General features: G+C 41.2%; 1 protein-coding gene across 3 annotated transcripts in view; it reads left to right on the forward strand.

The window, feature by feature from the left end:
- The window catches only part of usp7 (ubiquitin specific peptidase 7 (herpes virus-associated)), a 31,265-nt gene extending 17,026 nt beyond the window's left edge, over positions 1 to 14,239 (forward strand). For 2 of the 3 annotated variants that reach the window (XM_074655281.1, XM_074655283.1), the window contains exons 17-31: positions 146 to 247; positions 1,278 to 1,383; positions 1,835 to 1,927; positions 2,049 to 2,116; positions 2,400 to 2,500; positions 3,863 to 4,016; positions 4,514 to 4,581; positions 5,676 to 5,784; positions 7,302 to 7,379; positions 7,545 to 7,645; positions 9,007 to 9,106; positions 10,306 to 10,425; positions 10,543 to 10,614; positions 10,868 to 10,958; positions 12,300 to 14,239. In XM_074655281.1, the coding sequence (XP_074511382.1) occupies positions 146 to 247; positions 1,278 to 1,383; positions 1,835 to 1,927; positions 2,049 to 2,116; positions 2,400 to 2,500; positions 3,863 to 4,016; positions 4,514 to 4,581; positions 5,676 to 5,784; positions 7,302 to 7,379; positions 7,545 to 7,645; positions 9,007 to 9,106; positions 10,306 to 10,425; positions 10,543 to 10,614; positions 10,868 to 10,958; positions 12,300 to 12,406 (1,470 nt within the window). In that variant the 3' untranslated portion in view covers positions 12,407 to 14,239. The remainder of the gene's footprint in view (positions 1 to 145; positions 248 to 1,277; positions 1,384 to 1,834; positions 1,928 to 2,048; positions 2,117 to 2,399; positions 2,501 to 3,862; positions 4,017 to 4,513; positions 4,582 to 5,675; positions 5,785 to 7,301; positions 7,380 to 7,544; positions 7,646 to 9,006; positions 9,107 to 10,305; positions 10,426 to 10,542; positions 10,615 to 10,867; positions 10,959 to 12,299) is intronic. The other variant, XM_074655282.1, reaches the window with a different exon arrangement.
- Positions 14,240 to 24,389: the final 10,150 nt, after the last annotated feature.

Genomic DNA, 24,389 nt, shown 5'->3' on the forward strand with positions numbered 1-24,389 from the left:
TCTCCTTTCCTGTGAACCTCTTTCACATCCTTCTCATTATCTGCTTGATTTGTTTTTCTCCCATCATGTTGCTACTGTCCACCTTTTTGGCTTTTCTGTTCCCTTTTCACAAATTAAATTAAACTCACCTATTGATTTGCTGCAGGGTTTCCCACAGGACCAGATGAGGCTGTGGCCCATGCAGGCCCGGAGCAATGGCACCAAGCGGCCCGCCATGCTCGACTACGAGGCCGACTGCAGCAAGTCGGTAAGTGTTTGTGTCTGCATGGCCTGTTTGTGGGTGCAACCTTCGACATTTTTGGAATCCTTTTCGTCTTAGCTGTTTTACCTACAGTCAGGTGAGAAGCTACCACTGTATCGTTACGGTGCATCCAGTACATATATAGTTCCGGGACATGTTTAATTTAGCTTACCTCACACAGTGTGGATGCAGGATCTGTGAATACGTGAGGGGGTGTATCCCATAGTGAGACATCTCAATCATGCTACTCAGTAAACTTGGGTTCCTCTGTGGCCACAACGTTTTGTCAAGTCTCTCTTGAGAATGAGAATAAGACTGAGTCTCAGTGAGATTACGGTGTCTGTGTCCTAACCATAAACTGTATATTGAACGCGACAAAATCAGTTTGATTGCATTGTTTCCTATTGGAATGTTCTAACTGGCCCCAAGTGATGCAGCGCTGCACAGCGCGACTGAACCTTTGTCAGACGCCCTGTTTCTATTTATTCCTGTCGCTCACTTTGAAAGCGCCGCAGTAGATAAGGAACGGCTGATTTGTGAAGTTTAAAAGAGGAGTTATCTTTAGGGATGTGATCAAGAGATCGGCATCAATGCTTTCTAGTGGCTGTTAGTTGATAGCAGCCGGTGGGCAACACAGTCCTGCTTGGTTAAATAACGGAGCTAACGGCTAACATTAACAGAGGTTCCATTGAGTTACATCACTGTGTTCATTATCTAGTCAGTAAAAATTTATATTGATCAAAGGTATATTACAACGTTATCATGATTTGTTCAAAAGTTCTTGTTTTCATCTAAATCAATAATTACATATGTTCATTCTGTTAATGTCACAGTTAAGGAAGAAGGCCGTGTTAAGTTGCATTAAATTGCCTTTTCTGTAAGTTTAGGTTTACATTTGGGCCATCAAAAAATGTACTTTGGCCACCATATTTAGGGGCATGATGGCCTGTGGGGCCAGTGCTTAAAAATGTTGATGTATACCCCTGTCGTCTATATGGATTTTGTTTTTAAAAGTTGGTGCATGTTTACGTTTCAGATGATCGACTTGAGCGACAATGAGAACCCCTGGACAATATTCCTCGAGACGGTGGATCCAGAGATGGCGGCCAGCGGGGCCACATTACCCAAGTTCGACAAAGACCGTAAGTCCCGCACGTCAACCCTCATCCAGCCCAGTGTCTGGTTCAGCAGTGTTTCTACACATTATTTTGTTAATGGTGTTTGATTTAAAGAGCTCAGTGACTTGTTCTTTAGGTGAAAACGTTAAAGCTTATGGCAGCGCAGCATGACCACTACATCGTTCCTCCATTTCATTTTCAAGGTTGTAATAGATTCAAACTGACTGCGTTTGTGTTGACACAGACATACTGCAACTTGAAATACTAGAAATGCTGCTTGACAGGTTGTGATCACTGGGCTGATAAGTGTTAACATCGTGGGAAACACTGAGGAATGTAATATAATAGGAGTAATTTTGGGTAGTTTTGTGTAACTTGAGTAGCCCTGGAAATTTAAGAACTTCAAGTTATGGTCATTTAAGCGGTTTCTTTGATATGGTTTGTAGCAACAATGTCTTTGTCTCTTTCTTTTTAGATGATGTCATGTTGTTCTTGAAGATGTACGACCCCAAAACCAGAAGCTTAAATTATTGTGGACATATCTACACACCTATATCCTGCAAAATAAGTAAGTGGTGGCAACGTCCAAGTCTATTTAAAGCTCAACACACACTGTCATACTTTACTTAAAAATGCCTTGAACTTAAAGATTAAATTGTGTTTCTGTTGCTCTTCTCTCCCTGTACCAGGAGACCTTCTACCAGTCATGTGTGAGAGAGCAGGGTTTCAGCAGGAAACTAGCCTTATCCTCTATGAGGTGATCTATTTATGTAGTGCTCCCTTGCTGGCACATTCCTCTGCCTTTTTCTCACTTGTTCTCACTCTTCACTGGCTCCTTCACACTCACATGCTCCTCTTTCCGGCACACAAGCTTCGACTCACACACTCTCCTGTGCACACTTGCAGACTATCATATGCAGCATCTCTCTCTTTCTCACACTTCTGTAGTTGCGTGTTTACACATTTTTAACCAAATACTCCTACACTTAGCAGACGGCTTCATTTTGACTACATTTCCCATGATGCCTTGTGTGTTACAGGAAGTAAAGCCCAATCTAACGGAGCGGATACAGGACTATGATGTCTCTCTGGACAAGGCCCTGGATGAGCTCATGGACGGGGACATCATTGTCTTCCAGAAGTAAGACCAATTTTTTTTTTTTTTCTGTGTTTATTACATTTGGGACGCGCAGTGTGAGCTAATTTATATCGCAATATGTTTTGAATTTTAACAGCTGCATGGCTGAGTTGTTTTTATGTCAGCTGTGAACATTATATCACGACAAACATGTAGAATCAAAGGTACTCTGTGGAGGTTTTGTCCACTAGTACTGCTAATCGACAGTTCATGGAGGTCAAGCGCCAACAAACGTTGCAATATACCCAAAAAAAAGGCAGTGAAGAAGACTGCAAGCAAGTTATCATGAATGTTAACAATTTTAGATTTTTAAATAAAAAATGTAATGTCCATTGGGGAAGGAAATGCACTCACCACATGTAATACGCTGGGGACACTTCAAGCCAACATCAAAGAAGTAGCGGCAATGAAGGCCACTAGCTGCGTCGCCTCATTTCGCATTTGTCTTGGCCAAAAAGTTGCACTTGAACACACCGCAAAGACTACAGCCGACTGCCAACTACCACATACGTTCTGCGCCTGCGTGAGATGATAGAACTTTCCACACCAGCAGGTCACGTTAGTCCATAATCGTCAGTCAAAAAGGGAAACAGGAAGACCAAGAATGGCGGATATACAAGCCATTGTTATGAAATGTACATGAATCAAAGCGGCGTTGGCCGACCATTTCCGCACCACTCTCACTCACCACTTAGCTTCATTCCAGATGGCCATGTTGCTGTGAAAATATCCGTGTATTGGAATGATGAGATGAAGATGAAACAGAAGAGCCTTCTGTGTTTGTCCTCTTGACTGTACTCATTTGCTTGCTTTTCGTCACTTCCGTGTCTCTTCTCGTGCACTGATTCGCTTAAGAGGGACAGCCAATCAGTGATTTCTTTCACCGATGAGCTCCGCCGCAGATTCAACATGCTGAATTGTCCCAAAAAAACTCAGACTCGGGCAGACTAGAGCCAAAGGTGCGGAATACACCACAAAAACTAGTGCGACAGACGCTCACCGTCGGCCCCAAACTCTTGGTCTGTCAGGGCCTTTACACTGAATGTAAACAGAACTTTAGTTTGTTCCCAAAAAAATCACGTCACTTTAACCTGAACTTATATGATTTGATTTTGCACAGTGCCTCTTGTTGTATTTTGTCCTAATAAAACCAGAGAGGCAGACAGAGGACTTGCATGTCACTTGGTATATCTGATGAAATACAGAGAGTTGGGAGAAGAGTGTGTACATTTAGAGGAATTGATTCCCCGTCACATCTGTGTCTACCAACTCTTTGCTCCCATTGTCTTTTCTGCCCACTCCTGTCAACATTGCAAATTCTGTAACTCAACTTATCCATTGTCCCACCTTCTTCCAATCATAAAGGGACGACCCAGAGAACGACAGCAGCGAGCTGCCTACGGCCAAGGAGTATTTCCGGGATCTCTACCACCGGGTGGACGTCATTTTCTGTGACAAGACCATCCACAACGACCCTGGCTTCGTGGTCACACTCTCTAACCGCATGAACTATTTTCAGGTATGGGCCATTCAGGCACTTTGAATAAATGTTTGAAATTTGGGAGGAAAATAAGGAGGTAAATCGCAGGGAATACAGCAGCTGCTTAAATTCAATTTTTTTTTAATTCAATCTAGTTTTCATGTGTTGAATTGGTCTGGTGAAACTCGGCAACCTGTAATTTATTTTGGTAATTGACTGCTATTTAATATGAAACATGAGCCATGAATGGGGAGGACACTTAAGGGGATACTATTGTGCCCTAAAACACAATCAGGTATTGGATCTTTAAAATGTCTTTTTTAAAAGTTCTCGTTTGATGCTCTGAATTATCAAAACCTGCCAAGTTCTGAGCTTGATGTATTATGAATCTTGTCTTTAAATGCCTTCTTCCACTTTTTCCACTTTTTCCTTGTAATCCCCCCTGTTGGCATTTCAGTTAGCAGACACAGATTAAATCTGACAGGCCTGCGGTGTTCCCCACTTGTAATGTTTGTGTTGTGTTCTTTGTTTGTCAGGTGGCCAAGACAGTAGCGCAGAGGTTGAACACAGATCCCATGCTGCTGCAGTTCTTCAAGTCACAGGGGTAGGAGGCTTGTCTCATCCACACACACACACACACACACACACAAATAATAGTCTTGTCAAAGAGGTGCATACTGCGTGAATGTAGTTGAGGTGTGTAGTAACATTAAAAATACAATACTGATCACGGTTCTTCTCACTGTATGCTAAGCCAGGCAGAATAAAAGGAATGGCACTTATTGTTAATATAAAACTGGTATATCAGACAAGAAAAAGATGGGGTACCATGGGAGAGTTTAGTATTTGTTTTGTAATTGACTGCTTATGCCTTTGCTGTGGACTAATTATTCCTATTTAAAAAGCATGAAAGCTTAACTTGCCATGTTTGAAAATGATTAATGGTGTAACATTGATACAAAGTCATTTCAAGGTAATAATTAGGGATGTGCCGGTATAAAGTTTTCATGCTACGATTATTGTGGCAACAATAACACGATAAATGGCTTTATCACAATAATCATCAGACTTTCCTGAAATGCTACTATTAGTGCATGTTGCAGCATATGACAATGCCAATGAGCTAGCATCACTAAAAGCACCATAAACAAAAGCAGGCTGGTTTACAGTTAAAGACAGTTGACTAAATATTAGTTAAAATGCTTCTTTTAGATGCTGTGCACCCATTCACACGTTATGTACACGTTATAATAATTATCAAAATGTTGACGTCCTGCTTGAGGTATAGAAAGAAATACGAAACCTTTATATGCCCAGTTCTCATTCTCACAGCTTGTGTCATGTTTGCCTTTGATTTGATTAATTGCAGTTGTCAGTAGAAATGTTGCGTAACCTGTCCCCCCCCACCTTTCTTTGTTGTTTTCCTCTAACTCCTCCCACTCTGCCTCCCTCCCGTCCTCCTCCTCCTCCCGTCCTCCTCTTCCTCCTCCGACCTCCTCCTCCTCTCCCCCTCCATTCGTCCTCTATTCTGCCTCTGCATCTCTCTGAATTTTTTCGTCTTCCCCTCCTGTTCATCCACCTCTACTTCTTTTCTCTCCTCCTTCTCTTCTGTTTTCCACCCTCTGTTTCTCTTCTCCTGTCATCCTTCTCTCTTCCCTTCGGTGGTCCTCCCCCCCTGCCTGGTGGTGTGGTGGCCAGGTACAGGGACGGTCCAGGGAATCCTCTCAGACACAACTATGAGGGAACACTGCGGGACCTGCTGCAATTCTTCAAGCCTCGGCAGCCCAAGAAACTCTACTATCAGCAGGTAGGAACGGTTTGCCAACTCTGGGACTTCTTGTGTTTAGTATTTTTTCTTTTCTTTTTTTCCCCACAAGTTTTTGGAAATGTATTTTGGCTCAAGACAGCTGCTATTGAGCCAAAAAGGTAGTTTCAATGTTTCAAGCAATTCCTGAAATCTGTCTTTTTCTTTCTTAATTTGTCGTTTTTCTCACGTTGCTCATCGTGTTTATTTCATTCAGATCTTGTTTAAGTTTCTCAAATATAAGAATTCGGGCATTTCTTGGTCTTATATTATAGTAAATGTAATGTTTTTGGCCTTTGGACTGTTGGTCGGACAAAATAAGACATGTAATGGCTTTTAACTGGTGCTCCAAGATAATACGGTGTGCCTTTCTTTACTGTTTTCTGATGTTTTATAGACCAAACAATTAATTCATTGACTGAGAAAATAATTGTAAGATTAATCAATAATGAAAATAGTTTGGTTGCAGCCCTACTTTCAACGTCCATTAATATTTCATCTTGTGCCAGGCCAAATGCTCATTATGATGCGACTTAGTTCGTAGTAGAGGGTCCTAGTGGATAGTAGCTATCTTAGGCTCTAATCACACAGAGCGCGTTTTGCAGGTGGAAAACCAGACAGGGTATTCTTTGTAGTTTGCCGCGTCCTTTTATTTTATATTGCTGCCAGGCAACCACCAAATGAGTGCTAATGTTGTCTTAATACAAACCACGAATTGTACGCTACCCAAGTAGTTCATTGTACAGTTTAAACTAATGAAAAGAACTTACCCGAAATCTAAAGTACCACACTAATTTACCTCCTGCTGTTTTCTGTTCAGATCGTGGTAGCGACAGTTGGTAACGTTATGTACAGTAGCGTCGGTTATCCAGCAACAGCCTCCAGGCCAACTGTTTTGTGTTCAGATTATGATAACCATGGTTGATGAAGACATACAAAGTCACCACATGGAGAGAAAATGCTAATGACATTGGGTGCTTTTCCGCTCTGAGTTCAGGGCTCCTGTAAAAACGTGAGGCGCTCGGCAATGCAAAAGCAGCGCGCTAAACGCTTCACTCTCATTGAAAACAATTACGGAAAAACGCCGCCCCAGGCTGCTAAAATGCACTCTGTCTGATCGGGGCCTTAGCGAGCTGTAAGCTAAGGCAGACTTCCCTGTGTCAGAAAAAGACAAACCTCGAGAAATGAACAAGGCGTTCATCATCTTTCATCAGTATGTTATTATTTTAAATAAAACAGTTAGTATTAGTAGTTAGTTAGTAGTCTCTCTGGCAGCTTACAGAACTTCTTTGTAGCTGTACAGATAAGTATGAAGGGAGATCCTTCTGCAAATGGATAATTCTGTATTGTGTGCGCACAGTTGCACCACACATTTAATTTTGATTGGAACCTGTGGGATCTGAGTTATGGAAACACATTTGACCACAGGGTGTTGCCAGCCACCCGTTAAACTTCCCAGACACTCAGCAAAACTTTTTTCTGATAATTATATTTTTCTCTCTCTCTTCACGCATCCACAGTTGAAGATGAAGATAACAGACTTTGAGAACAGGAGGAGTTTTAAATCCATATGGCTCAACAGCCAGTTCAGAGAGGAGGTAATACACACACACACACACTAACACACACTTTTAACAGCTACACAATGCGTGTCAGTCTCACACTCATTCCCCCTGAGGAATATATCATTACACATAATAATAAGTCAAATGTTTTGTGTGATTCCAGCACAGACGTAAACTGTGCATGTGTGTTTGTTGCAGGAGATCACCCTCTACCCTGACAAGCACGGCTGTGTGCGGGACCTTTTGGAAGAATGTAAAAAGGCAGTGGAGCTCTCTGAAAAAGGCTCCGAGAAGCTCAGGTATCCACCCTGCACGAGTGTGTTTCAGTGTGTTTGACTGAATTATGGCTGAGAAGGTTAACACAATAAAACAATGTCTACCAGTTGGTTGAATCATGACCACTGATCTCCATCAGACGGCAAACTTAATTCTCTCATCTGCTCCGCTCTGTTTTCATTAATGCAAACATAATACTTCATGTCACTGCTTACAATCAGTTTATTACACTGAACAGCCATTTTAAAGCTTTTATTGGGCATTTGATGGTGAACGTTATGAAATTAAAAAAAGGAGTAGTAGCGGTATTTCACCTCCACAGGAAACAGTCCCAGCGCTATTGCTCAGTTTCAGTAATAATTGTACTTATTGTGGGAGGGAAAAAAATCGATACGGCATAGTATCGTGATATTTTGCGTGGCAGTATTGCATCAATACACGGATGTCAAGTGTCCATCTTTTAGTAAATAAACTTTTAACCTCTTAATCTGTCGGCCCGCCGGCAGGACCAGCCGCTGTTCTGTCTTTCAGAGGTTGTAGCGTGCTCCGTCTTAAAGCTAGAGTGAAGATATTGGTGTCTTATACTAGAAAACCTAAGGAATCAATTGGTACCAACCATGTCATGCTAGCTTGTCGGGAACAAAGCTAAGTAATGACCCAAATTACGTTCAATTTTGGCGAGGAAAAACTGGCCATTTTCAAAGGGATCCCTTGACCCCTAACCTCAAGATACGTGGATTAAAAACTCTGAGATGAACAGAGTGAAAACTGTTATCTTATTAAATTAAACAGATGTTGACAAACTGCATAATTTGGAGTCGAAAAAGGTAGTAAATCGCAATATATTGTAATATATGTTATTGCAATACTCGCAAAATGTTTAAAATCTCAATAAGATCATATCGTGATAATATCGTATCATGGGGAAGGGGGTGATTCCCACCCCCGATTGTACTCTTGTTTTTAAAAAAAAATTAAAATGTGAAGAACTTAAATGGTGGTTAATTGCTCTGCTGAGGTGAAATGTCAGCTCACTGTGGTGAGAAAGAAAACAATGCTGCCACAGCCCAACATTTAAATGAAATATCAGCTGTTTTTTTATGCAATCTTAAGACCACAAACGTTTTTCCCCCAGTGTATGTTGGGTCAGGACCAGTTCAGAGAGTTCAGTCTGGTCAATTTCAGCCTGTATAGTTGGCTGTCAGTCTGAATTTGTTTAACTGTTTTTAATCTTTTTGTCATGCAAGGTCCTTTTTTCTATGTTATCCCCTGTTTAATTAGATTTTTTTTTTTGCTCTGAGAAATCAGTTTGTCTTTGAAAAGCTGCTGTAGTGTATTAATCCTTCCTCCCTCTGTCTCTCCTCCTCTCTTCCTCCTCCTGCAGGCTGTTAGAGATAGTAAGCTATAAAATCATCGGGGTTCACCAGGAGGACGAGCTGCTAGAATGTTTATCTCCGGCTGCCAGCCGCACCTTCAGAATAGAGGTATGTGTGTATGTGAGGCGTTCCCTGTGTGTCTGCTTTTAGTGTCTCTCCTCTTTTTAGTATATTTTTAGTCATTTTTCCTCCTTTAGTCACTCTTCCACTTAGCAGGCCATCAGCGTGACACTGGTATATTTTTTGACCTGGTCCACCACATAAGCAGACACTTTGGCAGACATAATTTCAGGGTTTTACTTCTTCAAAATAATCTGTTAAAGACAAATTTAAAACCAAACTCTTCTGGCTGAACGGCAAGCAGGAGAGCAAACAGGTTTTGACTGTAGTGAATATGTTGTTTTTTTAAAGGTTAAACACCAAAAAATATGGATTGAAGCAGAATATTTTGTTAGATAAAAACAGGCTGTGAATTTTGGAAATGACTACATTACAATTTTTTTTCAATAGTTTTTGACTTTAGGACATTACAGTGCTTTGGAGTTAGTTGAAATGTTTGAATCACATGAGTCTGAAACAATCCTAAGCAGCCGCCACTGGAATCTAATTCTCCAAATAATATTTATTCTAATGTTAGTGAAGCCTGATCTTTATCTGCAACTGTGCAGAAATGCCGGGTTTTAAAGGGCGGGTCTATCTGTTTTCTGTTTTGTTTTTTCAAATGGAAACGCCAACTCAGCCGTTATAAAAAGCAGTGATATAGGTTACCAAAGTAAGCTAATCAATAAGGTTATGAATCATGTGAACGCTAGCACTAACTGCGTCAAAGTTAGCTGTGCTCAGTTTGGAAATTGTTGAAAGGGTTAGTTCAGATTTTTGAAGTGGGGTTGTTTGTATACTTCAACGTTATTCAATGTAAAATTACTGTTTTGGTGAATGTAGTCTGGTGGCTTAGAAGAGCACGATATAACAACTTCAGTTCCCTGTCAGGGGGTCTGTCTGACGGCGAGGTAAAGCGGCTGTGGACGGGAGGAGCAGAAAAATGTATTTTAGCCACCTAAAAAAAATCAATATCAGTTTAAGTGTACAATATCTTGAGAATATTTTCACCGCTTTACTTTGCCATCAGACGTAGCATGGCGAAAACTTCAACCACTAACAATTACAGAATTTGTTTTCCTAAAATAAATTTTGAACTGACCACACACATTTCATAGCCAGTAATCAGAGTAGCCCGCTGTAAAGTTAGTAACCGACTTAACTAAACCTCTTCTCTCTCATTCTTCCTATTTTCTTCCTTCACTCAGGAGATTCCTTTGGACCAGGTGGATTTGGACAAGGACAGTGAAATGCTAATCCCCGTCGCTCACTTCCACAAGGAAGTCTTCGGCACCTTCGGGATCCCCTTCCTGCTCAAGATCAGACAGGTGTGTGCTTGTTTGTTCACATGTGTGAACTTAACACAATGTATTATTCAGTTACCTTCATGCTGTGTTTGTCTGGTTGTTTCCTTCCTTGACCACCCCTGCCCCCCCTCCCCACAGGGCGAGTCATTTCGGGAGGTGATGAGGAGGATCCAGACCATGCTGGACATTCAGGAGAAAGAATTTGAGAAGGTACAACACCACGCTCTGTTTGCACAACCAGAGGAAATTGTCTGTATCGAGTGCATTTTAAATGTTTTCTGATGAATATTTGATGCTCATTTTTCATTCTGGTTCAGTTCTAGTTTTATGGATATTTCAATGTGATGTACAATGAATAAGTAATGACAGAAGTCAGTCTGAATATTTTCACAGTATTTAGTACACTGCAGGTAAACAGTGGCAGGCTGTCAAGTAACATGCGTTTGTGTGTGTTCGTTCTCAGTTCAAGTTTGCGATTGTGATGATGGGGCGGCATCAGTACATCACTGAAGACGAGTATGAGGTCAACCTGAAGGACTTTGAACCACAGCCAGGTATTTACTGCTTCTGTTACTGTAACTGTACTAAAGGTAGTAACTTTAGGAGTGCAACAGGCTATAACCAAAGCATGCAAATGCATCACGAGGACAGTCCTGCGAGATCAATCCTTTAAACGAGGCCACTGCGTTGGTACAGCACGAGGCTCCGGGGCAAAAGGTTTACTTTTGGTCCACTTATTCTGCAACATCATCATGCGGCGATGCACTTTCGGCCAATGAAATTCATGCAAGAGCACATTCCTGGTTGATACTTTTTAATCGGAACATCTTAATTGTGCTTTTTACCTCGTGAACGCAGAGACGGAGGAGAGATTAATTGCTGCCATTATAACCTTTCTATGTTTTAATCCTGCCTCACGCCCACACCAGTGTGTGTATTTTTTTAACACGGTCTGGTTCATCACTTTACTTTGCTTGTATTAGTTGAGCCTAGTTCAACTTTTTTGCTGGCAATTTGTCCAGAGCCTGCTGTGTCGGCAACGGCAACGTTTTCAAGCTTCTGGGTTTACTTCCGGGGTATACAGCCCACTGAAAATGTGCAGTAGTGTTTCTCCCACGAGTTCCCGCTCAGCCCATAGACTTTACATTGCGATGACATCACAGATTTTAAAACCGCTTTTCTCGGCTCAAGGAAAGTTTTACAAATATAAAACCTCCATTGATCAAAAATTCATAATCAACCTTGTTTGCAGTTCAGTGTGTCCTGTCAACAGTTTTACAGACATATCTTTTACAATGGTGGTCTAGGGGGGAAATGCTTTTTGGGCCGCTGGGTGATTTTTTTGCTGCAATACCACGAGTGGCCACTGGGAAAGATTGTAAGCAAGGCTGAGCCTTTGGCACCGTGTCCAGGTCTTATTATAGATCCATGGTCTGACCACCTGAAAATAAGAGTCATCGTGTTTTCGTGACGTTTGGAATGAGCCGTTTATATCTACATAGGGAGCAGGTCCTCTTCGCTAGTCCGCCTTGTTACACCGCCATGTTTCAACACTAGCCCTGATGGACAAACCAAACACTGTTAACTTTTCCTACTTGGGCCGGAGTCGACAACGTTACTCGCTCCCGTCGCCCTCTCTCTCTCTTGCTTCATCACTCACTTCCCATGTACACACACACACTCTACACACACTCTACTCTTACAACAACTGGCTCCAGAGAGGGCCATTCGCGTTTTGGCGTCGGCCGCCGTTGCATTCCTCAGATACCACCATATCCAACACACTGTTCCTTTTAAGCTAAAAATGCTTAAATATTCCTCAGTTATCATAGAGATAATAGCTTTCAAAGAGAGCCTTGGCGTGTAATGACCTCTCTGACGCATCTCCTCTCCAGGTAACATGTCCCACCCGCGCCCCTGGCTAGGGTTGGATCATTTCAACAAAGCTCCAAAGAGAGGTCGCTACACCTACCTGGAGAAAGCAATCAAGATCCACAACTAAAAGCAGCCCGCCCCTTCCTCTTTGTCCTCCTCATCCTCCTCCTCCTCCTCCTCCTCCTCCTCTTCCTCCTCCTCCTGCTCCGCCTTCCTCCCTACCTACTTTAACACACCATAACCACAGACTGTAACCAACCGTGTGTGTGTGTTTGTGTGAGACTGTGTGGGTGTGCGTGCGTATGTGTGTGTTCATCACTTTTAACACCCTGCCTGGACACCTCTACAGCTCTACACCGGCACTATGTCTTCAGCGATTTCGGATCTTGCTGCAGCTGACGGATTATCCCTCAACCACAAAAATAAACTGCACTGTCGTTTATTTTATTTCATTATTATTTTTTTATCGTCTCCCTCCATGTTTGAGGCTGTTCAGTTTGTTTTTTCCCCCCCCTGGCTTCTCTACCTGTTGACTGCCTGTTATTTTCGTTACCTGTCTGGAAGTGGGAAAATGAAATTGGATTTTAATATAAAATAAGCGGAGAAGGGAGAGGAAGTGGGACACAGTATAAATATAAGTATATATATATATACACAAATATATGTATATGAACTTCTAGACTTAGTTTTTGTTTCCTTCTCCCACCTCTCACAAGCTTTTTTTCCCTTCAGATTTTTTTGGGGGTTGTTTTTAAATAAAGAGTTGTTTGAAGAGGCGTCATGCTACTGTGTGGAGTTAGATGGAAGGATGTTTGTGAGGACTAACTGACAGAAAAAGAGGGGAAGATGGTCATTTTTGCAGCTGCGAACTGGCATCCATCCCGAGGCTCACTAGTTGCCCTGATGTGGTTCTTTATATTTTCTGCTCCCATCCTTTTTAGTGCAACAAAAGCAAGTATTTCCAAGTTTACACGCAATTTTTTCTCACTTAGTTTGGTTGGAGGAAAAATGTTTTTTTTTTGTCTCTTTCTGCAGATCTTGTATAATAAAATAAAAATCCACAGCATCTGTTTAAAAAAATAAATGGGGGAAAAAAAATAAGGAGGAAATTTGTCTGTATTTCATCTTGCACGTTGGCACTTAATGTCAGAGGTTTCTCAGGACTGGCAAATGTACATTTTGTTTGAGTTGCTTAGTGACTTTAAAGGAACGCACACACACATGCACGGACATTACCCCCCCTTGACTTTCTTTCTTTCTTTTGTTTTCGGGGGGTTTTAATGTCTTTCTCAGTCATTCCTCCTCTAAACGCAAACACGCGCGCACACGCATACGAGCTTCGTCATCTTCTCTCTTGATTGAATCTGTTGCCCCCCGGTGGTTGGGAGCAGTAACTGCGCTGTGCTTACTAGGGAGCTGCAGACACCTCGAGCCCACTGGTTTGAAGATTGTGTAGAGACAAAACCAGCATTGTAACAAACACTTTAAGCCCTTTGAATTCATTTTTCTTTTGTTTCTTTTAAAGCACAGATGGAATGCTCCCCCCCAATAGCGCATAGCTGGCTCTGTAAAGACAACATTTAAGAATTGTATATTTAAAAATATGAACGTGTAAAATTAAAGAGAAACACGCCTTTGTTGTTGGGTACAGAAGGAGCCAGGTGTTCATATTTCTTGTGTGTAGGGTTTATCTCTTTTTTTTTTTGCGTTCCTGATGTACCATTGACGATTTTTTTCTGTTACATTTGGATTTATTTTTTCTTTTCTTTTCAAAACTAACTGCATTGGTTTTGTCTTGTTAAAAAGTGCAGTACGAAGATGACCTGCAGAATCACACCTTAATTTGATCTTTTCCAGTTTAAAATCCTCAGTGTAGCAGCAGTGTACGACAACTATTCCTGTATATTGCCTTTTTGCTGGAAAAATGTATGTTGAATAAAATTTTCTATAAAAACAAAAACGCCACTCTGCTGCTTGTCCACGCCAGTGTTTGGCCCCTGAAACACTGTTAAAGGAAGAGGTCGACATTTTGGGAAATGCACTTATTCGCTCTCTTGGTGCAGGATTGGATGAGAAGATCGATAGCTCTCGAGTTGTATCGATCTTCTCATCTAACTCATATCATTTCTACACGACTCTAGAAATGAATAAGTGTATTTCCCAAAACGGCAAACTATTCCTTTAAGATTTAAAGTTGCCTTCGATCTAAAACTTGGAGATATCTTCCTACTTGGATGGCATCATCTAAAACTTGCCTACACGCAGCAAATGTTTTCCTAAACTTCGGAGCCATACAGCGTGCTTAATGATTGAAGAGATTTTCAGAGAAGGGGGTTTTCCCAGTGAGGTCAGAGGTCAAGTCACAGGACAGCTCACCCTGGAGCTTGACAGCGATACTTAGCTGAAGAGTGCACAGCATGCTGACTATTACTCAAGATGACATTATGAGATTTAATTTAAACCTAAGTGTTTAGGAATACTTAATTTGCTTTGCCGGGGGCCACTTTTGCAAAATGACAGGAGATCGGGTCGTGTCTAGAAGGTAACCTGCAAATTGCAAAATCTGATCTGAAATCTTTAAAAACTTGCAAAAGCTTTTGTGAGACTCGCTGTCCGACGACCTATCCTAACTTAAACTATTCGATATCAATGCCTAACCGTAACCGTTTTCTAGACATGACCAGGAGACCAGGGGCCAGTTAATAAACACATAACAGACATTTGGGGCTCAGCCCTCTGTTGGGGGTCCAGGGGATCCTCCGCGTACATGTTTTTTTTTTATATGTATACAAACGCCATTAGTCTATTTTGATGCATTTTTATACTCTGGTACTTTATTTATATCCAATGTTAATAAAAAAATTCCAATTGTGAATTAGAAAATGGTCGGCGGGCCACCTGACACCTTACCACAAGCCGAGGCTGTAAGTTGATTATCACTGGTCTGCAGCCATGCTGCTTAGGCACAGCGGTGCTTTGAGCTACCATGTTCAACATCCCAGCTTAGCGTGTTAGCCTGCTAACATTTGCTAATCGGCACTGAACACAAAGTACTGCTGAGGCTGATGGGAACATCATTAGTTTAGCAGGTATTTGGTCATAAACCAGAGTATTGGACAAATTCAAACTTTTACCTGATGACAGATGGTGATACATGAAAGGTCAGCAGAGTCTGTATCATAATTCCTCCAGTAATTGTTGAGATATTTCTGTCTGGACCAAAGTGGTAGACCAGTCAACAAACAGACCAACATTAGCATCCATTGAGCTGCTAGCCTGGCTACAAATATCACTTAATACAGGATCAACATCATTGACATTAACTTTGCTATCTAACAAATACAGAAACATAAGATTGAAAGTTCATTCTTGACCTTGGGAACAGCAGTGGACCAAAACAACTCGTCCCTTTAGTAGCTGTTCTGGAGCCTTATCACATGATCTCCCCCAGCGATGCAGATTGCCCAACCATGCTGTCTCATAAAATTGTGATTAAAATGAGATTGTGTGATGTGACCGAAGGCTCCAGGACAGCCACTAAATGGATATGGAGGCGAGATTGCTTGCTAGTGCTTCGTAGAAAAAAAACACCAATTTAACCATCAGGTCAGGTGGTTGGCTTTGACCTCTGACCTCTCTAGAGAGAACAGAAATAAACAGAATCACAGCAGAGTGTAATGTGCAGTATATTGTCTACTTTTATTAAAGAAAAAATGTTATAAAATAGTTAATAACAGTAAATAACAGAAGTCCAAGCATATCCGGTTTCATCCAGGGGACACACTGTAAATACATTGTTATTGTGTCAGGAAGCAACAAGTGAGTAAAACAAAATAAAATATATTTCTCAGTAAAATACCTATAGATTACACGGAAACAGCCAAAGAAGGATTTAAAATATTCAAACAATTTGACCCATTTTATTTGAAGTATCTTTATCAGTGGCTCCACCAACACATCATAATGTAGTACGGCAAATCTTTGCTGTTGTACTTTATATACAAGCTTTTCTTCGAACTTAATGCTCGCTCATCCCTTCACAGAAGAGTTAACGAGTAGTTTTGTGGCTGACATCATAGAAATATAATACACATTGGTCTTTTATTCTGGAGCGTTTTAATGTCTAATTAACCAACAATGCCAACACAAATGTATTGTGCAATAACTGCAGATGAGCAATTTTTGCTGTCATGCTTTGGTTTAATGTGTAGGCTTGTTTTATGGTGCTGTTATTTATTCAAAAGCTGTGACGATCCCTTCAAATGGACAGCTGGTCTGTTTAAATTTCATCTGAGCAATTCCTTGAAACAGAAATTATTTGATAAAGTTTATTTACAAGCTTTCATTTTAATAACATAATGAATGCAGAAGTTTCTGAGAAGGATATTAGAAAAATAAAGTGCATGGGATGTGCTGGATTTAACTTGCCAGAGCTTTAAAAAGGTGAGCACATGATATTCAAGCTATATTGACTCCCAGTCTGTTTGCTAATATATTTAATATTGCTTTGACCAATGCAATGGCTCATCCATAGAATAAGCTACATTTGAACTGCGACCTTTCTCCGTCAGATTGATGAAAATGGTGCAACTCTTATAGCGTATCTATAGGTTCATGTCTGCCCTCGTCTTCGTCATTTACAGCATTGTTTCTTGTCAACGTGCAGGACTGTGTCGCAGTGGGGGCACGTGTGGTGTACATCCTTGCATTTTTTCACGCAGAAAGGAATCGGAAGCAGGACCATGGGAGCCAGGCACATCAGCAGCCTGCAACACACACACACACGCACACACTTAATTATATACAAAATATACAAAAATGATTTAAGTGTGGAGGAGAGCTGAATCTTATATTTCATGATAAGAAATTAAGACTCTTGTTTTGTTTTGTTTTTGGACCCTCCCCTTGACTGAAAAACTGCAGTAAAACTTAAAATATTATATTTATTTATTTATTAAATTTATGAATAAATCTTGCAAGAGAATTATACTGTCATTTTTTGCTAGAGATCTTACGTATTAAGCCCTTTGCTCCTCTCGAGCAGTGGTTCTCAACCTGGGGGTTACAGAAGGGGGGTAAATAAAATCACATATTTTAGACTGCAGAATGGTCGTTACATTACATTGCCTGTACCAGTAGTATAATTTGTCTTTGTCAGCACAAGCACTGTTTTGTAATATGTATTTATTCTTTTAGCAGGTATGATGAAATACAGTGAACATTAAGGACTCATCTTTTTCTGTTTTGTTTTACATTTTGTCCCCCATATACAATTTTATACAAACAAGAAAAAGGGAAAATAAATAAGACTAATAATAACAACAACAACAATAATAATAATAACAAATATTATTATTGCTATAAAAAAGTATTATATATATATACATATATACATACTGTACTGTACTGTATTGTACTGTAAATTATTTAAACTGTATTGACATGCATTGACAGTGTTCATCAATGGTGAATGAATGCTTAATTTATCCTACAGTGACTTTAACTTAAGTATATTTTTGTAGTTATGTATTAACATTTATTAATTAATGATTAAATCAAATATTCATTATCTCTCTCCCTCTTATTAAAATTGAGTTATTGTGAAGTAAGTTTTTTTGTGTACCTGTAAAATCTGTAATTCTACTATTTATCGCAAATATTGTACTTATATATATATCGCTATATATCAAGTCGCATCCGTTACAAAGTAAAAACAAAAGTGACATGAAAACGTCCTGATGAACTGTGTGAGAAAGGACCAGAAGAAAGGAGATACATCATCAGAGAAGAAGCTCCAAGTGTGTCTGCGGCCGCAGGAGGGCAACAGAGTCTAGGTCTACGGTCTATCATAGACATGTGATATGGTTCTGAGCAGGTGACACTCCAGGTCTCAATGGTTCACGTTCACGGGAGGGACCACTTCAACCACCATCAAATGAAGGATCACATGTGGGCTGTGGTTATAATTAGCGTTATTGTAGCTTGGTAGAGTTAATTAATGACTGATTTAATGCACCTGACCACCTGGCCAGCACGCTAAGTGACACACCCACAATGTTTGTGACAGTATGAGGCACAAATGCTAACATGCTTGTGGTGCCTCCAGCTGTGACGTTTGCATTCACTGAGGAGCTTCTACCTGGAGGAGCGCAGCGGGACCAGAGAAGCGAGTGGACTGGTTATACTGGGAGCATTAAGGCCGAGTGGACTGGTTGTACTATGCTTTGAGAATGAACGAAGTAGAACCAGGAGCAGATAGTGGAGGATTTCTTCTTGGTGCCGTTCAGACGGGTGAGTACAACAACACACTGCTGAACTCTCCTGATGAGAGCGTCAACAACCACTTAGTTGCCTAGCAACATAGTGGCTTTGCTGTTAGTGTGTTTGTGGCTGCAGCTGCTGTGGAGTTTTATATTGTTCATACATACTGTATATTGTTTATGTCCACGTTTTTTGCTTTGGTGATGATGATTCTAAAAGAAGTTTCAGGCACTGTTGTGTCCATAGCTCGTTTTATTGTCGATCATATTTGTTTAAAGCAGCAGTAGCAAATATTATTTAAAAAAAGTTATTTTTATAAAACGGTCACTTTATCCTGACAGTAGTGCATGAGATAGGTAATCTGGAAAAATCATGTGATTCTGTTCCCTGGAAGTAGGGGGGTCAAGGGGCCAAAGCTCATTGAGTCAATGGTGCGCTGGAGTAAAAAGAAAGCGGCTCTTGTATTTCACGTAATTTTGCATTTGCAAAATTAACAGCCGGTTAATGGGTGTTAGGCAATCAAAAACAACATTAACCAAAACTGACATCCCTAATGAGAGTTGTTTCTAATGTTTTATGTCCACCCCATTTACAATTATGATAAAAAACAACCACTTACTACGACCCAGGTGTAGATTTTGGGGGGAACGCAGGGAACACATCTCCTTCAATATTTAGAACACATGCCTGTATCTCCACTGGCTCTAAAAGGTGTTCTGTAGGGGCCCAACAGCCCCCAAACAGGCTAATGTGGCAATGCTAAAGGGTTGACAAGCGCCCTGAAGCCCACACTCACCCCAGGATGACGAGGAGTAAGCATATCAGCTTAGCGAATCTCCCTACTTTGTAGGTGACGTTGGTCATGACCTGCTGCTGGCAGGACGTGCATGTCGCCGTGCCGGGAGAACGCCCCAGTGCCTCGTCGCAGCTCACAACCCCCTTTTTGCCATCTGTAGATTTGAGACCTGAACCAGGGCCGCCTCCTCTGCTGGTGTACACTGACGGAGGGAGGGAGAAAGAGAGGAAAAGACGAGAGAGAAACAGAAAATGTATATATGTGCTAGAGTAAATTGTAGGTAAGGTTTTTGATGTGTGTTTCAGGAAGTGTAACATCAGCTGTTAGTTTACCTGTCTTAGGTATTAGAGGCGCTCTGCTGTGAGTTTGGGGGAGGGGTGAATGGGGTGTGGATGTGGATGTGTCTGTGGTAACCCATCTCATCCATCTGATCATCAACTGGACAAGAAGAAAAGGAAAGAATGAGGATTTTAAGAATATTTAAAAACAAGATTTAAAGAGGACCTATCATGCTCATTTTCAGGTGCATACTTGTATTTTGGAGTTCTACTGTAACATGTTTACATGCTTTAATGTTAAAAAAATGCTTTATTTTTCTCATACCGGCTGTGCTACTGCACCTCTTTTCACCCTCTGTCTGAAACGCTCTGTTTGAGCTCCTGTCACAAAGCCCAGTTTGCTTTGATTGGTCAGCTGGCCTACAGTTGTGATTGGTCAACCGAACCAAACTTTTCGGACTCCACTTCAGCTCTGCTCTAAATAGCTTTGTTTGCGTGCCAAACTAGCCGCTGAACACACTCTAAAAAACAACCAAAACTAAACTTAAATGAGCAAACACACTCCGAAAACCAACCAAAACTAAACTAAAACAAGCAAACACACTCTAGGCAAAGTGTGTTACTTGGTGACATCACCACGTTACGGAAGAAAAGGCGGGACTTCAATCAAGGCGTTTCAGGCAGTTCAGGAGCAGTGTTTCTGTGGGGGAGAGCAACTCCCTTTGGTGTGGACTTTGGGCTTTGTAACTTTGCAGATTTTTACATGCACAAAAAACTATATAACACACTTAAGGAAAAAGAAAAAGCAAAAAAAACAAAAACATAATAGGTCCTCTTTAATGAGCCAATCTGATAATGATGATGATGTGTGTGAGCAATGCATGACGTGTTCAGGATTACCTGGTATCATGTAGATAGGCTCATTTTTTCCATCTGCACTCATTGTGCTGCAGAGAGAGAGAGCATAGACAAGAAGTACACTAATAATACCCTATGAAACATAAGATCTTTCTCAGTACTGTAATAATACTTTCACATCACCTCTCCCCCTCATGAGACAAATGTGATGCTGCTTTCTGCCACCAGATGGGGCCAAAGCCTGACTGATGGAGCTAAAAACATCTGTCAGGGCTCTGACGACTCTGTCTGTCATCTCTTACTGAATGACACACAGTAAGGTGTATTACCTGCAGTAGATGACGGTCGGTGCGCCCCCAGCTTGGAGAAACAGACAGGAGTTACCGGCACAGGAGTAAAGCAATACAGCGCTGTGGATGGGAAGCATTCGGCCCGTTTTCTAATCAGGCATGTTTACGTTGAATTCAAATCTTAAGGATTATAACTTTAAGACTGACTCTTACAAAATAACTTATTGTTCATTAATTAAACCAAAGATTCGTAAAAACGTTAACTCCTTGGTCAACAAAATGATAAATAAAAATGGAGTTGAGTTAAATATGAACTAGAATGGCACTTGGAGAGTGCAGACCTCCGCCAAGCTGCCCGAGTACGATTGCCCCCCCCCTCTCCGTTCAGCTTGTGCCATCATCCACGTGTATTTTTGTTTAAGTTGAGATCAGCTGTACGTAGCGGAGCATCGTAAAACTAATTTCACCGAGTTTAATGTGAAAAAACGCAGAATCTACAGTTGAAATCCATCGTGAACTTTTGTCGTAATCTTCCAAATGGACAAACAAACCAACAAACAAACCAACAAACCAACAAACCAACAAACTGAAGCCGGTGAAAACATAACCTCCTTCCTAGGAGGCCTTTGGCCTTGGCGGAGGTAATTAAATTGGATTAAAGATCAAATTAAGGGTTGAATGTCTGTCAATAGATAACCCAGTCCTGTCAATCCAGAAGATAATAACTGTTATTACGCTACAGCTTCGGACTTAGATGAGCCAAATCTCTCCGTGTGCGACGTGAAGTTATTGAAACATAATTAGTATTCATGTTATGTAAGACAAATCCGCCCCACAAATACCAAACACTGTCTCTTCATAACTTCATAATTAGGTCACAGTAGAGTGTGGAACAAATGTGTAAAGAAAAAAAATGGTTAATGTACTTCTGGGTCACTTCGGCACCATGGAAACATCCACAGCAATGGAGCGCACACACCTGTAGGAAAGGTTCATTTTATGGAGGAATGTTATTTTGAAATTGGCCTTAAATATAATCCAAAGCCTGTGGGAGGAGGCTGGGACACGGGTGGACATGGGTCTTGAGGTATCGGGTATAACACATGCGCATCGTAACTGAAGCTGTGGTCGTGCATTGCGATTGGCTCAATTTCGGCGAGGGCAGACCAGATTTTACTGCGCATGTGTTATACCCCCAAAGATATGACGCGTTGATGACGCGTGACACAAGTGAGATACATCTGAAGCCCCGCCACTACTTCGGCAGCTATATTATGCTAATGCCTATTTCTCGCCTCAAATGTTGTCAGAATCATCTTGTATATAACGGTCTAGCTGTAAAATGAGAAAGTTTGTGACGCGGCCGACATTGTAAAATCTGTTGAAGGAACACCAAGTTCCGGTCACATGACCGGAGCACAGCCAATAGGAATGCTCTCTCAAGGAAATTACCTGTGATTGGTCAAAGTCTCCTATCACGGGCTAGATTTTTTTAAGCCTGAAAAAAGAGCCACGATGAGGTGCAGAAGTCTAGTTATCTCTCATAACACTTGAAGCCAGTGAATGTGGATGAGTGTTGGGGTGATGTGCTGCCAGGGCCTAGTGCGGGTGAGAACCCTGGCAGCTGAGTTCTTGACATACTGGAGCCAGTCCTGGGCTTTGCTGGGTACCCTGGACATGACTCCATTACAGTAGTCCAGACGTGAGGTGATGAAGACAAGGATGAAAGTCTCTGCCACGTAGTCAGAGAGTGATAGCCGGAGTTGAGAAATGTTTTTGAGGTGGTGGAAGGCAGATTTTGTAATGGATTTGATGTGTGACTGAAATGAAATAGTGGAGTCCAGGATGACGCCTAGGTTGCTGAGACCTTTATTTATTTTTGTAATTAGAGCTCGAAAGTAACAACACACTCAAGAAGACGACAGAGTGTTTTTTAATTGTGTCACACACTCACAGAGGGCCTGGATACCGAGCTGCATGCTTCTCTGTGTGTCACTGCTGCCTCGCACAAATCTACAGTATGTGAAATCTGTCGAGTGAGCTCATCTGAGGAAAAAAAACATCAACGGTTTTCATTAAAAAAGTGACTATAAATGTACATGAAAATTAGGGAAATTCATCACTCAAAAAAAAGTGAATGTAAATGTATTTCCAACAAGTGCTTCTCCACAGTTTCAACATTTTACATTTCATTCCTTCTGGCCTGATTCCCGGCAGGGTTCAGGTTAGACAAGGAAACAGTTGTTTCCAGCAGCATCAGAGTCCGGTTTTTCTACGATTGTTTGTCATGTTTTCTCTGTGTGCGTGGGTGTCTGAGAGAGGGAGGAATGTTCATGTCATGTGCATGATGCATTTTAATGATCAGCTGACAAGTTTAGATGTTGAAATTACCCAGTCCGTCACTTCAGAGAAAAAACATGGAGTTAATCCAACAGCTGTTGAGAATAAATTTAACTCATTCAGTGCTCAGGAACAAAAAAATGTATATTGAGTGAGCTCATCTGAGGGAAAAAAAACACCTGAAATGTCATTTAAAAAGTGACGACTAACTCTACATAAAAATGAGAGAAATTCATCACTCAATGATTCCCGGCAGCACCCTGCGTGTCTGTTTTGTAGAGAAATGAAGTGTGACAGTAAAAGATTGATTGTTAGGGTGGAAGCACTGGTCTCAGATAACTGTCTGAGTCACATTTTCTCTCATTGACTGCGTTCCACTGCGCTATAAGCAGTCGAGTCTCTGATTTTCAGTCTGACCCCAATTCTACGACTGAATCTGATATCACTATTTTAGAGCTGCTACGGCCAGAACTACTGCAAAAACTACTTCCACAACTTCTTTTACTCCATGTACCCTGTACTTACTGTTCAAAACCTCAGATACCAAAACCCACAATAACAATAGATATACCATCAGAAACATGAAGGAAGAGGAGGCAAACTACAACAATAGTAACCGGAAATAAAGAGGACTTCCTGAGCTGGAGCCTATAAAACCAGTTGTGTCTGTGATACCGTTCCAACAGAAAAAACAGATTCATTAACAGTGATTTAATGTGAGGTTTAAAGCTCAAGATGAATATTCTGTATTTGGGCTTCAAACATCAAACCCATAAATATCAAATCCTGTCTTACAAACTCAAGAATCTCTACAATCAAATCCTCTTTTCTGTGCATCCCATATTATCTGACAGTCTTACCTTGGGGGGAAGGAGGCAGGCGTTGCAATCTGTATGCAGAGATGTGTGTAAAACAGATTGTATCTGTGACATCCACCTGTCTCACCTCTACAAGCCTTCGACACGCCTCCAGCCTCGCCCTCTAGACAAAGACTGAATATGCAGCGGAAATGGGTCACAATGTCGACAATGTTTGAGTGACATAAGATTACGTGTTTTTTTCGGAAATAAATTTCAAGAATTCAATGTGTTTGTCAGCATGGAAGAGACAGACAATTACACGATTGAACAAGATGTATAAAGAAAATAAATGCAATTTTCGTACTGTAAGGAATCTGAACGGCTTATCCAAAAATGGGCAAAGAGGTGGATCGTCGGTGAACGCAGCAGCTAGCGACCTGGTACGGCACCCGCCTGTCACTCAAAGCAGCCACGCCCTCATTATGCT

Source organism: Sebastes fasciatus, chromosome 13 (assembly GCF_043250625.1).
Source record: "Sebastes fasciatus isolate fSebFas1 chromosome 13, fSebFas1.pri, whole genome shotgun sequence".
NCBI lineage: Eukaryota > Metazoa > Chordata > Actinopteri > Perciformes > Sebastidae > Sebastes > Sebastes fasciatus.